Genomic DNA, 12,641 nt, shown 5'->3' on the forward strand with positions numbered 1-12,641 from the left:
GTGGAATGTAAATGTCCCAAAAATGGATGGATACCAAACATGATACCTCCACGTTATTACCTGCAAGTCCAAGCACATATTAGAAGCACACCTAATCTCCAGTGGTGTATGTTTTGTGTGTGGACGGAAGAAACCACAAAAGTATTCAGAGTTGAACGAGATGAACAAGTGTGGGCACTCGTAGAGCAAGAATTGAATGCTGTCTATGGAGGTGATAATACAAGATGTCCATCAAGACTCTCCTCCACAGCAAAAGCCATAAATAAAATGATCAGAGTCAATATTCCCAAAACTTGCCAAGTTATCGTTGAAGTATCATCTGTGCACTCCTGTTTGTATGGTGATTCTAATGATGAAAATGGTGTTATTAAAGTTACTGAATCAGATCCTTATGTGACCTGTATTTACCATGAAAATGTTACTGTTGACATAGACTCCGAATCAATGTCATCATTGAATATTCCTTATACCTTGGATGAGGTCATTTATTACCTGAAGCAACATTACCAGTTGTCTCGAAAGAAGGCCACAGAAGTGATAGCATTTGTCGCCTGTAACACAGATAGACTGTGGTCTGCAGATATTGCCTACGGAGCACCAATATGTTACTTCCTAAAAGGCTACAGTCTACCAAGCAGTGTTGTTAGGAACATTCTGGAAGATGTCCTCAGTTATTGTCATGAGAAAGGAGTGCACTGTCCAGTTCAGAGTTTTGATGGCCAGTATGCACCATTATTGCAGACCAGTAAGGATGGAAAGCCACAGACAATCTTACAGCTACAGAAACTGTTCTGGAAGGAGGTTTGTGCTATGACAAAACCCCAGCTTTTGGCAGAAATGAAAACTGCAAACTGTGTCTCTGAAGTAAGTGATGTCACCTATCAGACAATTGGCAGAGGAGTTTACACTGTGAATCTTGGACACAAAACTAATGTAACCCTCCCTCAAACAGCATTCAAGTTCTTAAAAAAAAAGCAACCTGTTGAAAACAGTATGGAATGCCAAGAAAATGGTGAAAATGTGATACATCAAATAGTAGAAGATCTTCCTGAAAATGTCATATCAATAGAACATGAAACATGGACACAAGTAGAAAACATGCAACAGCTGAATGACAGTATTATGAATGAAGACACATCAGAAGTAATTGATGATGCTACAGTAGAAAATAGTAATTTACAAGGGGAGGATGTAGATGTGGATAATGATAACGTGGACAACGGAGACAATATTGAAACGGCTAGTAGTGCAAATTCTAACAGTAACTGCATACTTGAATCTGGTGACATTCGCAACATGTTATCAATGCTAAGGGATCAAACCAATAAATGGTGTGACAAAAATGCTGAGTACCTCCAAGAATGTTTACTGAGCTGCAGCAATCTAGCTAAGTTGACAGTTCCAGAATTGAAGATAGTTTTGAGGTACCTGAGAGACAAAAAACATTATCAGGTCACATTATCTGGCTGCAAAGAGGACTTAATAACACGATTGAAGAGCATGTTCGACCTATCAGGAGAGGTTCCTGTAATACACACTACAAAGAAGTTTTCACCAATTAAACTGTCTCAGCTCTGCTTAAAGGTGTTAAATGGCAAAAATTATCCAAAACTAGCATTGTCTGTGTCCTATGCAAATTGGAAATTCCCATCACGGGTAGCTGAATGGCGAAAGGATTCAAGAATTAAACATGATATGGTTATCCCTGAAGTCAACGGTAACAAACCTATAAACTGGTTTTACATACCAGAGTACTCCAAAGATCGTAATGAACTCTTTGTCAGAAAGATCGATCCCCACCATCTCCTTACAAGACATAGGTCTGCGCTTTGTAAGCGAAATATAGGTTCAGCGAGAAAGAGTGATTTCCTAGATGTTGCCAAAGAAAATAAAACAAGTTTAAAACTTGGTATGATGGAAGATAGCCTCGACATGCAGAGTACTGACTTTTCATTAATCACATTTTCATCTGAAGTTGAGGCAGAATTGCAGAAAAAGGGCTACACAGCTTCAGCAAATATGTGTCATGCTATCAGACAATGGTTTGAGTCAATGGATAATCCTGGAATATCAGCAACTGAAAGATGCAGAATGAATTTAGGCAGGTGTTGTTTATTACTATGTAATGATAAGGAAGAGTTAATGAATTTGGCAGAAAACCATAAACAAATACATCACACATGTGTATGAACTTTTATTGACAGAATGCCTTTTGTGATGAAACTAAATTTGATTTCTACAGGTTTAATGTGTCATGAAGAGATGACTAGTTCAGTTAGGTATGCCAAGGAAGACAGATAATAAATATACTGCCATGCATATTTGTGCTTTCCAAGAATACATATTAGAGTGTTTTTTTCACAAAGTGAATGAGGGACGTTTGTCAACTTTTGTCCCAAAATCCACACACTTAACCTGATCACTTTAAATTTCGCACACTTACATCAACCCATCTCTGGGTGCAACTTGGCCAAGCAGCATGGCAGGCCCATTTTCCCTTCCATAGGAAATGTTTCAAGGTGATGTCCAAGGACACACACACACAAACAGACATACAGAGTGTCGCAATACTATCCCAATAGCACGACTGAACTCATAAGTTAAGCTGTGGTAAAAATCAGATCAGATAAGATTCTTCAGGGTAAGAGAGTTCTTTCCTGCACAAAATTACAGATATTAATGACATCGTTGATAAGTACGATGCAATTGTCCAAACTCATGTTTGTGGCTCTATTGTATTGCTTTTACCCATACGGGTAAGGGCACTCAGTCGTCCCTCATTCACTTTGTGATAGGTGCGCACACCAGTGACTCCTCGGGCTGGTTCATGTGGTCCTGATAACCCCTTCGGTTTTCTTCTTGCTGTTCTGCACCTGTCTGGGCTGTCAAATGGATGGTCCTAGGTAAGATACAGAGAGGACATGGTTACAGACATTACAACCAAATAGAATTAATGTTTTACTCTAAATTTACATTATGCATACTTTTAAAACAAGATGACGGGTTGGCCAACAAGATGAATAAAGATGACGCGTAATAATTTTGAAGGAAATTATCCACAAAATCATCTGACACATGACATGACTCTCTTGGACAAATATATTGGTAGCTCAATCTGAAAGCTCCTTTTTCAGACTCTGTCTGACCAATAATAATAACAAGTAAGAAAAACAAGATACATATAAACAAGTTGTTTAGTACAATTCACACGATGGCCTTTTGATTACTTACAGTTACAGATATTTCAGAAATAAAAGTAGGTGGTGTCATTGGTTCATACTTTGCTTCACTCTTCATTTCTAACTGCTGATGAGGATACATGGCTGAAGATGTCAACCTTATAGGAAAGCCCCTAAAAACAATATATTGAAAACAATAATTACTATCAGTTTTCTTAGAGTAAATTATGAAGTTCAAAGATTAAAAAAGAATTATAACATGTGGCTTTGAAGTAGAGTTCTGCTGCTTTTTTCTTGGTAGATATAAAGCAATCTGGAGAGAATGTGGTTAGTACCACACTATAATAGAACCCCACGACGCATTAGTGCAAGAGTGGTGTACCGCTGGTATTGCGCGAGTGATTTGGTTGTATCCTGTGGCAGTACTTCACGAGCATTAGCGAGTGAAGTGCAGCAGGAAACAACCCAATCACGAGTGCAATGCCAGCGGTAGTCCACTCTTGCAGTATCGTGACGTGGGGTTCTGTTTTTATTACATATGTTTTACAACAATGACGAAAAATATACGAAATTTATCGAAATTATATCACGTCATTTTTATATGCAATGTCGCGTGGAACAGGTGTTCCAATATAGCGTTCAAAAACGACACCCATGTCGCTCCGATCGTGCGCGTTCAGTTTGGGAAAAATGGACTGAAAATGATCAAGCAAAACTGTCCTGTGTAATTGTAAACTTGACATTAAATGCTTACAAGTGATTTTACCTAAGAACACGAAACATTTGCCAAAGAATTGCTGCAAGTTCATGCTTACCGTAAATAGTACGATCGAACGCACTGAATAGTTCTGGTGTGAGAACTCATTTGCATACAACTGTGTAATAATGTTTTCGGTATTTTCACTGCAGGGAAAATACCGATTTTACGTGTGAGCACTAGTGCACATGTACGGCAGTACATATGTAAGAAATATAATTAGTTCAGGCTGTACTAAAATTGTTTAATGGGGTGAATTATTACCGCAAATTGTAACAGATCTTTGAAGATTGTCTTTATGTTTATCTTTGTCTAACTTTCATCTGTGTCACACCGCTAACAGATATGTAGTTTACATTCAATTTCCCTTGTCACACACATAAGTCAACATATAATATTGCACGTTCTTTAACAGTAACAATGTATTGCATTTTGCAGTGTTAATTCATACACACCTGTTTGGGTCATAACGCACAACCACTTCGCCACAGATCTTAGCGAAATCTGTTTCAAGATCACAGCAGTTTGGTACACCATTCTTGGTGCCAGGCATTGTCGCCATACTGGCAAATAAGCTTTCACAAAGTTACTGCTGCCGTTTATGCGCAGAAACTGCATACAATGTTTGAAGCCATACAGTTTAGAAGGCAATCAGATTTATTTACTGTAAAGCAATCCATTAATTTGAAGCTGAGATACCTGTAAATGTTGACACACTTGAGTAATTACTTTCATTACTACAAGAATACAGTAATTATATGAAATTCCTATAAAAATGCATGAACTTGTAACAGATCTGATAGTTGTCTATGATAAGTGGCTACACAAAGTCTGTGTCAACTGCAGCTGGTACCTGTGAAAATTGCCACCTTGCAAGTTTTTTGAGGGAACTTTAGTAGGAATTTCATGCAGTTTTACATCAACTTAATGTAAATATACACGTAAGAAAGTACTTCACAAGTATGTCAACATTTAAATCTATCTTAGCATCAAATTTACGAATTGATGAACTGTAAGAAGATTAATGATTGGTGATCGTCTGATGCGCATGACGCTTGTGGGCCCCACACATCCACACAAACCAGCACACCTTCGCTTAGAATGTTGCGTATTTTCCTTTTTTTTCTAAACACGTGGAACAATAGTAATCTCACACATGCGTAACAGATGATGAACTATCTTTACATAAACATGGACACAATATTCTGCCCCATTAGACAGTAAGGTCATTAAAACAACGTTCGTGTAAAAGTGACTATTTTACAAAAAAACAAGGTATTAAGATGAATTGTGTGCTGACCTGTACCAGTCATATTCTAATTTGGCCATAAAATGTAAATTTACATGTGGTATTGGAAACCAGCACATTTTCAAAAAATATAGCTATTGGAAGTTGAAGGAAACTCAAACTTAATAACTTGCATAACAGCTGAGTAATATGGTTATAAACATTTAAAAAATGAACACACGAAATCTAAAATTTATACAAACTGAAATAACAACACTGTCAACTCTCAACACTTCATGTAAAAAAATTCAGAGCACATGCCTCACATAACTCTACCTTTACATAGGTTGAGGTGGTGTTTGCTGGAGATATGAGGGTTGATGAAGAAGAGAAAAAGGATGGGACCTAATTATTGGAACATTTAATCTACATCAGACCAAATCTCTGACTTTTCATCTCTACAACTGAATTTACGAGACTCGTGTCTTTTCAGACTGCTAGCAGTTGTAAAACCTGCTCCACATAAGGGACAAATATGTGGCCGTTTTCCCTCATGTACAAATGAAATATGCCTAGTCAGATCACATTCTCTCTTTGTAGAGTATCCACATGTAGTGCATTTGAAGGGTTTGTCTTGAGTGTGCACTTTAAGATGTGCATTGTACCTGGACTTCAAACCAAATGGTTTGTCACATATCGAACAGGTGAAGTTTGCCTCATGATTTGCCTTCATGTGTTGTTTTAAAGACATTTTTGAATTTAGGACTTTGGAACACTCCTCACAAGTATATTTGTTCGGACTGTGTGACTGTCCATGCCATTTCATGCCACGATATGTACGGGGTTCAAAACCACAGAACTTGCATTTCTTCAAGCCTTTTCCAGTATGTTTACATTTATGTTCCCTCATTTTTCGTCTCTCTGAAAACCCTTTCCCACAGTCACATACATATGGGTATTGGCCAGAGTGCTTCCTGTAATGTTTTCTTAGTCCACACTTGATTTGAATGTCTTTGAGCATACTTCACACTCCAGTGGTTGGTTATTGGATACAGCAGCTGGCTCTGTGGCAAGCTCCATTTGTGTGCCAGGTAGGTCAGCTACCTGTGACTCAGTTTCCTCCCCTACAGATGATTCACCTAGGTCTGTTTCATAGGCTGGTGTCACTGCTGCCACAGCACATGAAGTGGGCTCTTGGGGATCGCTATTGTATACTGATAATTTCTCCTCATCAAGGCCTTGTTCCATGGCTTGAAATAGCTCCAAAGCATCTGAAAATTAAATAAAGTGACATTTTGTGATTTTCTATGACAATTACAAAGTATATCTACTTTATGACATACACAAATGCATGTACGTAAATTCTGCATGTTCTAAATGAGTTTTTGATGACACATATTCCTTTCAGGAAATTACTCTCTGCAATATATATACACATGAACCCTGATTTTGATATTTTATCAATAAAATGATGTTTTTAAGATGTAATGTTTTTCTATGTTTGTGTGCTAACATATATCAAAGTACATATTACAACATATGTTACCAATATATAAATCCAAATATAACTGCCTAATACATTTTTAACTGCCCATTATTTTTCTTATTTCCTGACAATAACATAATATCCATTACAATATTAAAGGAAAAAAATTCAAAGCACATGAAATATTAGTACAAAGAAAACAATGGCAAACACACTATATAATTTACTAGTATTATCAATTTTGATTTTAAATTTAACCATTTTCTAATTTTCTTTTTTCTTTTTATTTTTTGAGCATTTAGGATATGCATATCACAGAAATTAGACCCGATATAAAAGATAACATTCACTTACTCTGCCTAAAAATACATCAAAATATGGAATGTTTTTCATGATATTTATGTAGTATTGGCGATTATAATTATGCAATGAATAATTGATGCTGTGTCCACGATATTAATATGCAATTTCATTAAGTATAACCTATCATTACCAGACTACATCGATAGAACCCTGATAATTCTCAAATAAAATAAACTGAAAGGTCCCTGAATTAGAGAATGCAAAGCTCTGAACTTGATGAAGCCCCCCACTCCGATCCGGCTACACTGCATGCATTCTGCGCGCCATTCATTTGTATGGTGTTTAGGTCCGATCTGTCGGAGTAGCGGCCATTATTCACGAACTGTTCGCAGAAAATTGAAAGCGATAAAAATTACTTGGCATACTAGTTCTTATCCCGATTCCTCGCAGAATACACATCATACGGAAATGTAAAATTAGTCTAGAACGTAGAAACGGACGAAAATCCTTACCTCTCGGGCGCTCCGTACACTCGGCATTACTTGTCGCCATCTTGAAACGTCATATATCAATGACGTACGGTATCGGTGCTGGCGCTTTCCTGTCTCACGCTAAGCTTTTGCATGCGCGGCTTATGGACATTATCACACTGCTTGAGTTTCTATTGCGCGGTTTGGCTTATTGTTTCGTCTCTAGGCTTTCTTACCTACCCCTGACTTGTGGTTACTGAGTTATGGACATATACTCATATTTAAGGTCAAAGGTCATCGAGATCACATGACATTTTGTCAAAAAAATTGTATTGCTAAGTTATCCCTATATACTTATTTTCACTTTGTTTAGTGTGATTAGATATTATTTTAGCTGAAAAAAGGGTCCAGGGAAAGTAAGGAAAATCCAGTATTCCACAGTGTAACAATTGGCTGAAAATATAAAATTTCTTTCAGTCTCTAGAATCCGAAACCGAATCCGAAACCGAATCCGAAACCGAGTCTAATTTCAGTATCGTCTAGCCAGAGTGTAACGTGGGGATAGCGCCCTCAAACCACAGATACCGGCTTCCCATAGACTACCATGTATCAGAAAAATTAAAACTGTGATAACTTCATTAATATCCAAGCCACGCCCACCAAAACCTTTTCAGTTCTAGCCATTTGAATTCTGAAGATGTCTACCAAATTTGACTGAAATACGTTCAGCCGTTTTTGAGAAAATGGACCAACAGACAGACAGACAGACAGACAGACAGACAGACAGACAGACAGACACACAGACACACAGACAGACAGACATCGCTGCGACATATGCTCACGTGTTCACACGTGAGCAAAAAATCTTCTTCTCAAAATTGGCAAGACCTGTGACTTTGATATTTGGCATGAAGGAGCAAGGCTATAAGGTCTAACCAGGGTAAGGTTGGTAGCGGGTCGAGTTGACTGGGGTCGAGTTGGTTAGGGGTCGAGATATCCAGAAATCATGGTCATCATGCTTCCCATAGACTACCATGTATCAGAAAAATTAAAACTGTGATAACTTCATTAATATGCAAGCCACGCCCACCAAAACCTTTTCAGTTCTAGCCATTTGAATTCTGAAGATGTCTACCAAATTTGACTGAAATACGTTCAGCCGTTTTTGAGAAAATGGACCAACAGACAGACAGACAGACAGACACACACAGACAGACATCGCTGCGACATATGCTCACGTGTTCACACGTGAGCAAAAAATCAGAAGGAAACAACCAGTCAGACAAACTGTGGTCAGGATGATACTGTCCAATTTTAATATTTGTCTCTCGGCACACACCAGATACTCATGACTGTAAAACAACATTTCCATATAATTGTATATTCAGTTTTTATATTTAGTTTGCTTTTCACCATATTGTATGTCCTTCCCTGCACTACATAATTCAAAATTAAATATTGTTTTTGGCCTATACATACTTGAGGGGTAAGCTTATTTAGTCTCATACATTAAAGATGCACTGTTGACCTACAGAGTCCAAACTTTTTATCATTGTATTGTAGATAGGTGTACACTCCAAATACTAAGTACAAGTGTGGTGAGTGTAACAAGCAAATGTTTTTTTAGTCAATGGTTCATATCAAGGTTGTTGATACTTAGAATCCACACTTGAACTTATGCTGGAGCGGTAACCAACCAGTTCAAATAACTTTTATTTATGTCTAAACAATTTGACTTTTGCCAAATTTCACATTTATGGCAATTAATAAACAGTAAGGAGGCACAAAGGACGTCGGTGCCCCCGGGCCCCATGTTGTTTAATTCTATTCAATAAAGATCAGACAAACAAAAAATAGGTGAGATATACACTTTAAGGTCACAAGTTTGATTTTTCAGTGACTCTTTGACATGGCATACCGTAAATCATCCCATAGTACCATTACATTTCATGTTGGCATTAAACAAATCAACATTTGTTGAACACAATATTTGACCTCTGGGTTCACCTGTGATTAAGAAGAGAAGCTAATTGTCACTAAGTAGCTTACTACGCGACTATGTCTGGCTCGGTCTACTTGACTACTTGCAGTATCGAAATCTGTGAAGAAGCTCCACACAGGGAGACTGCCCACCCTTTGATTGTCAACAATTTACAAGTCCCAGCTGAAACTGCCGATGTGTTATCAGCTTTCAATTCAAAAATTATGGACATTGTTTACTTGTACAAATTGAATTTACAGTCAATACATTCTTGCAAATTAAAATAACACCAACAGAGTCAATGAAGTGAAGAGAAACAAAACAACCCTGAAGGTTCCTGAAGGTCACCTCATGGCATGATTCATTATGCAAACTAACACCCTGACTATAAATAGACCCCTTTGAAGCTTTTGTACAGTAACTATTCCAAAGGAACTACTAGTGCATGTCAATGGCAATCTTCCATGACATTTTTCAATCTAAAGCTTACAATTCACTTCTTTAGTAAGCTTAGCTTATTCAAATATAGATTATATGAAACCTGACTTTACAAACTGAAATTACAATAATATCCTGGTATGGAAAATACCATAAAAATATTGAAGCAGATATGGCACCTAGTGAAAGATTTTATTCCAGGGTCACACTGTAAAATTGTTAATTTTTTATCAACTTCGTCCTTGCATGAGTGCAGGTTTAAATATTGAGGTCAACATTGAAATGTTTCGAAACCATTAAAAACATTAAAGGGTATATTAATGTAACAACATTATTCAAAGTCTCTTTTTGTGATTTTGATCAAAGTAATACCAATTCTTATGAAAACCTGACGAATCACATCATTAGAAACTGATGACATTTCAAATTTGTATTGCAAATTCGTTTTCTGACTGACAAACACAATTTTCTAATCCGATGACTTCCACATTCATAATTTGGTGATTTTTCTAAGGAGTGCAAACTGGTGACCTACATTATCAACTTGTTTAGGTTGTGTGCAAACCAGACAGTTACCTTCAACTCTAATAAAAGGTATTTCAATGAGCAGGCCTAAAGGTCACAAGGTTGATTTTTTACAGTGACTCTTTGACATGGCATGCCGTAAATCATCCCGCAACTCCAATTGCAGGTACTTCAGGTAGACGTTAAACACAAATACATAATGCAACATATCAACATTTTGTGAAAGCAAAACTTTGAACTCTTGGTTCACCTGTGAATAAACAGACGTTGGCTACTTTTCAATAAGGAGCTTATTATGTCACTCAGGTCTCAACTTAACTATGTGCAGTATTTAATTTTCAAAAACATCACATGAACTTAGCATGTAATTACCGACATCAAGGTGGAATGTACTGAAACAGTTTACCTTCCTTTCTATAAAGTCACAATTAAGTCCCTACTGTACCTGCCAAAGTGTCATTAATTTTCAATTCAACAAGCATAGCCATTGTTTGTTTACATACATTGTGTCAGTTTGTCAGGATATGAGAATTTGAACGTATAGTCAATTGCATTCTTGCAAAATGATATACATCCCCAGAGTCAATGAATAAAGGAAAAAACTGAATGTTCCTGAAGGGCCAGCTCTCGGTCACTATATGTCATGATTCGTTATTCAAATTAACACCCTGACTATAAATAGACCCCTTTAAAGATTTGTATGGTAACAATTTCAAAGGAACTACTAGAATATGTCAATGGCAATCTTCCGTGACATTTTCCTATCTCAAGCTTACAATTCACTTTTTTGGAAAGCTTAACTTTCATCAAATATAGATTATATGAGACCTGATTTTATGAACTGAAATTAGCACAATAATCCTGGCAAGGAAAGACCATAAAAACATACTAAAGCAGATACATGGTACTAAAACACCAAATATCAATATTAGACCCCCAAGGTCACACTTTAAAATCGTCAAGTTTATTCTTACTTCCGTCCTTGCATGATTGCAGGTTCAAGTAATGAGGTGAACATTAAAATGTTTAGAAACCATTAGAAGCACAAAACGCTGTATTAGAAAGTCTTTGGTGATTTTCATTGAAGGTATACCGATTCCTTCTTCTCACGGATATGGGATGTTATCACAGGTAAAGAAATTGCAGATCTGATGGGACACAAGTAAAAGCTTGACGTTTTTCTCCTGATGGGCTTTACCTGGTCAGCTGTTCACATACTTGTATAGCTAAGGTAGAAAAGAACCTGTCATTATAATGTTCAGGCTTTTACTGACAATCTAATCAACAGTCAGTGATAATATCATGTTATGTTGTACACATATTAGAAAAAGCCACAAATGAAGTACAAAAATTGTACTTAATACTGTAATAATGATACACAAAATAGTACAGTAAATATTATGCAATTACAAAGCAGCATAATCTCTCCGTCAGCAGAAACCAATGTAATGTTATATACAAGTAATAAACCTACAATGGCTTCATAAATATTATAACTCTTACCTCAGTGTCTTTTGTGTGAAAGTGATTTCAAGCTAGCAAAATGTTTCAACCTGCTGACGTTCAGACAAACAAACTTAAAAGGTCCAAATTTTCATCTGGATCGATGTTTTAAGGTTTGGTACATTGTTGGAGAAGACTGGGTGACTGATTACATCGGTAACAATGGCCAGATAACTTCATGTTGTTTCTCACCTGATGACTAAAATGTGGCATCCTCTTCAGAGAATATTATGTTTGAGTTGTTGTTTTGCCTGTGAAAATAAGAAATGATGTGCCATTATTTTGACTAGATTAATCGGTGTTGTGAATAATTGTAGATTAACTGATATTTAATAGATTTAACCAGTACGTATTTGATAGAATTAACACTCATTTGGTAGCTCTGACAAACATTTGATGCTTTGTGGTAGCATGTTGAACAGTTATTTCAGATTTAATGGATTTAAGAAATGTTTGATATATTTAACCCCTAATTGATTGTTTTATACATATTTGATAGATTTAACAGTTATATGATTTATATAACAGATAAATTGGTCACTCTCTAATCAGTAAAGAGGCGGCAATATGGTGGACAAAATATGAATTATTACACACTGAAACACTTGATTTTGTGAATGAAAGTAGATGTGGTATGAATTGTGTTGCGGTATACTGGTATAGATTTGATTAGGAAGTAAGTTTCACAGTGTCTTGAAACTTCTTGAAACAATATTATGGACGGCCTGGTACGTAATCGTACTTTAGAGTTTAGGCGATATTTTGTATTTC

At 36.6% G+C, this 12,641-nt stretch overlaps 2 protein-coding genes across 2 annotated transcripts; both read right to left on the minus strand.

Annotated features, from left to right (window-relative positions):
* Positions 1 to 2,397: 2,397 nt before the first annotated feature.
* LOC139141560 (uncharacterized) lies at positions 2,398 to 4,516 on the minus strand. Its single transcript, XM_070711155.1, has 3 exons — positions 4,392 to 4,516; positions 3,232 to 3,352; positions 2,398 to 2,899 (listed from the first exon to the last, which is right to left on the minus strand). The coding sequence occupies exons 1-3, from the start codon at positions 4,496 to 4,498 to the stop codon at positions 2,717 to 2,719; spliced, it is 411 nt and encodes a 136-aa protein (XP_070567256.1). The 5' UTR covers positions 4,499 to 4,516; the 3' UTR covers positions 2,398 to 2,716.
* A 447-nt stretch (positions 4,517 to 4,963) lies between these two features.
* On the minus strand, positions 4,964 to 7,543 carry LOC139141603 (uncharacterized). The gene is made up of 2 exons (XM_070711200.1): positions 7,466 to 7,543; positions 4,964 to 6,435 (listed from the first exon to the last, which is right to left on the minus strand). Exons 1-2 carry the CDS (start codon positions 7,503 to 7,505, stop codon positions 6,152 to 6,154), a joined length of 324 nt encoding a protein of 107 aa, XP_070567301.1. The 5' UTR covers positions 7,506 to 7,543; the 3' UTR covers positions 4,964 to 6,151.
* Positions 7,544 to 12,641: the final 5,098 nt, after the last annotated feature.

The sequence above is a fragment of the Ptychodera flava genome, chromosome 1, assembly GCF_041260155.1.
Source record: "Ptychodera flava strain L36383 chromosome 1, AS_Pfla_20210202, whole genome shotgun sequence".
Classification (NCBI taxonomy): Eukaryota; Metazoa; Hemichordata; class Enteropneusta; family Ptychoderidae; genus Ptychodera; species Ptychodera flava.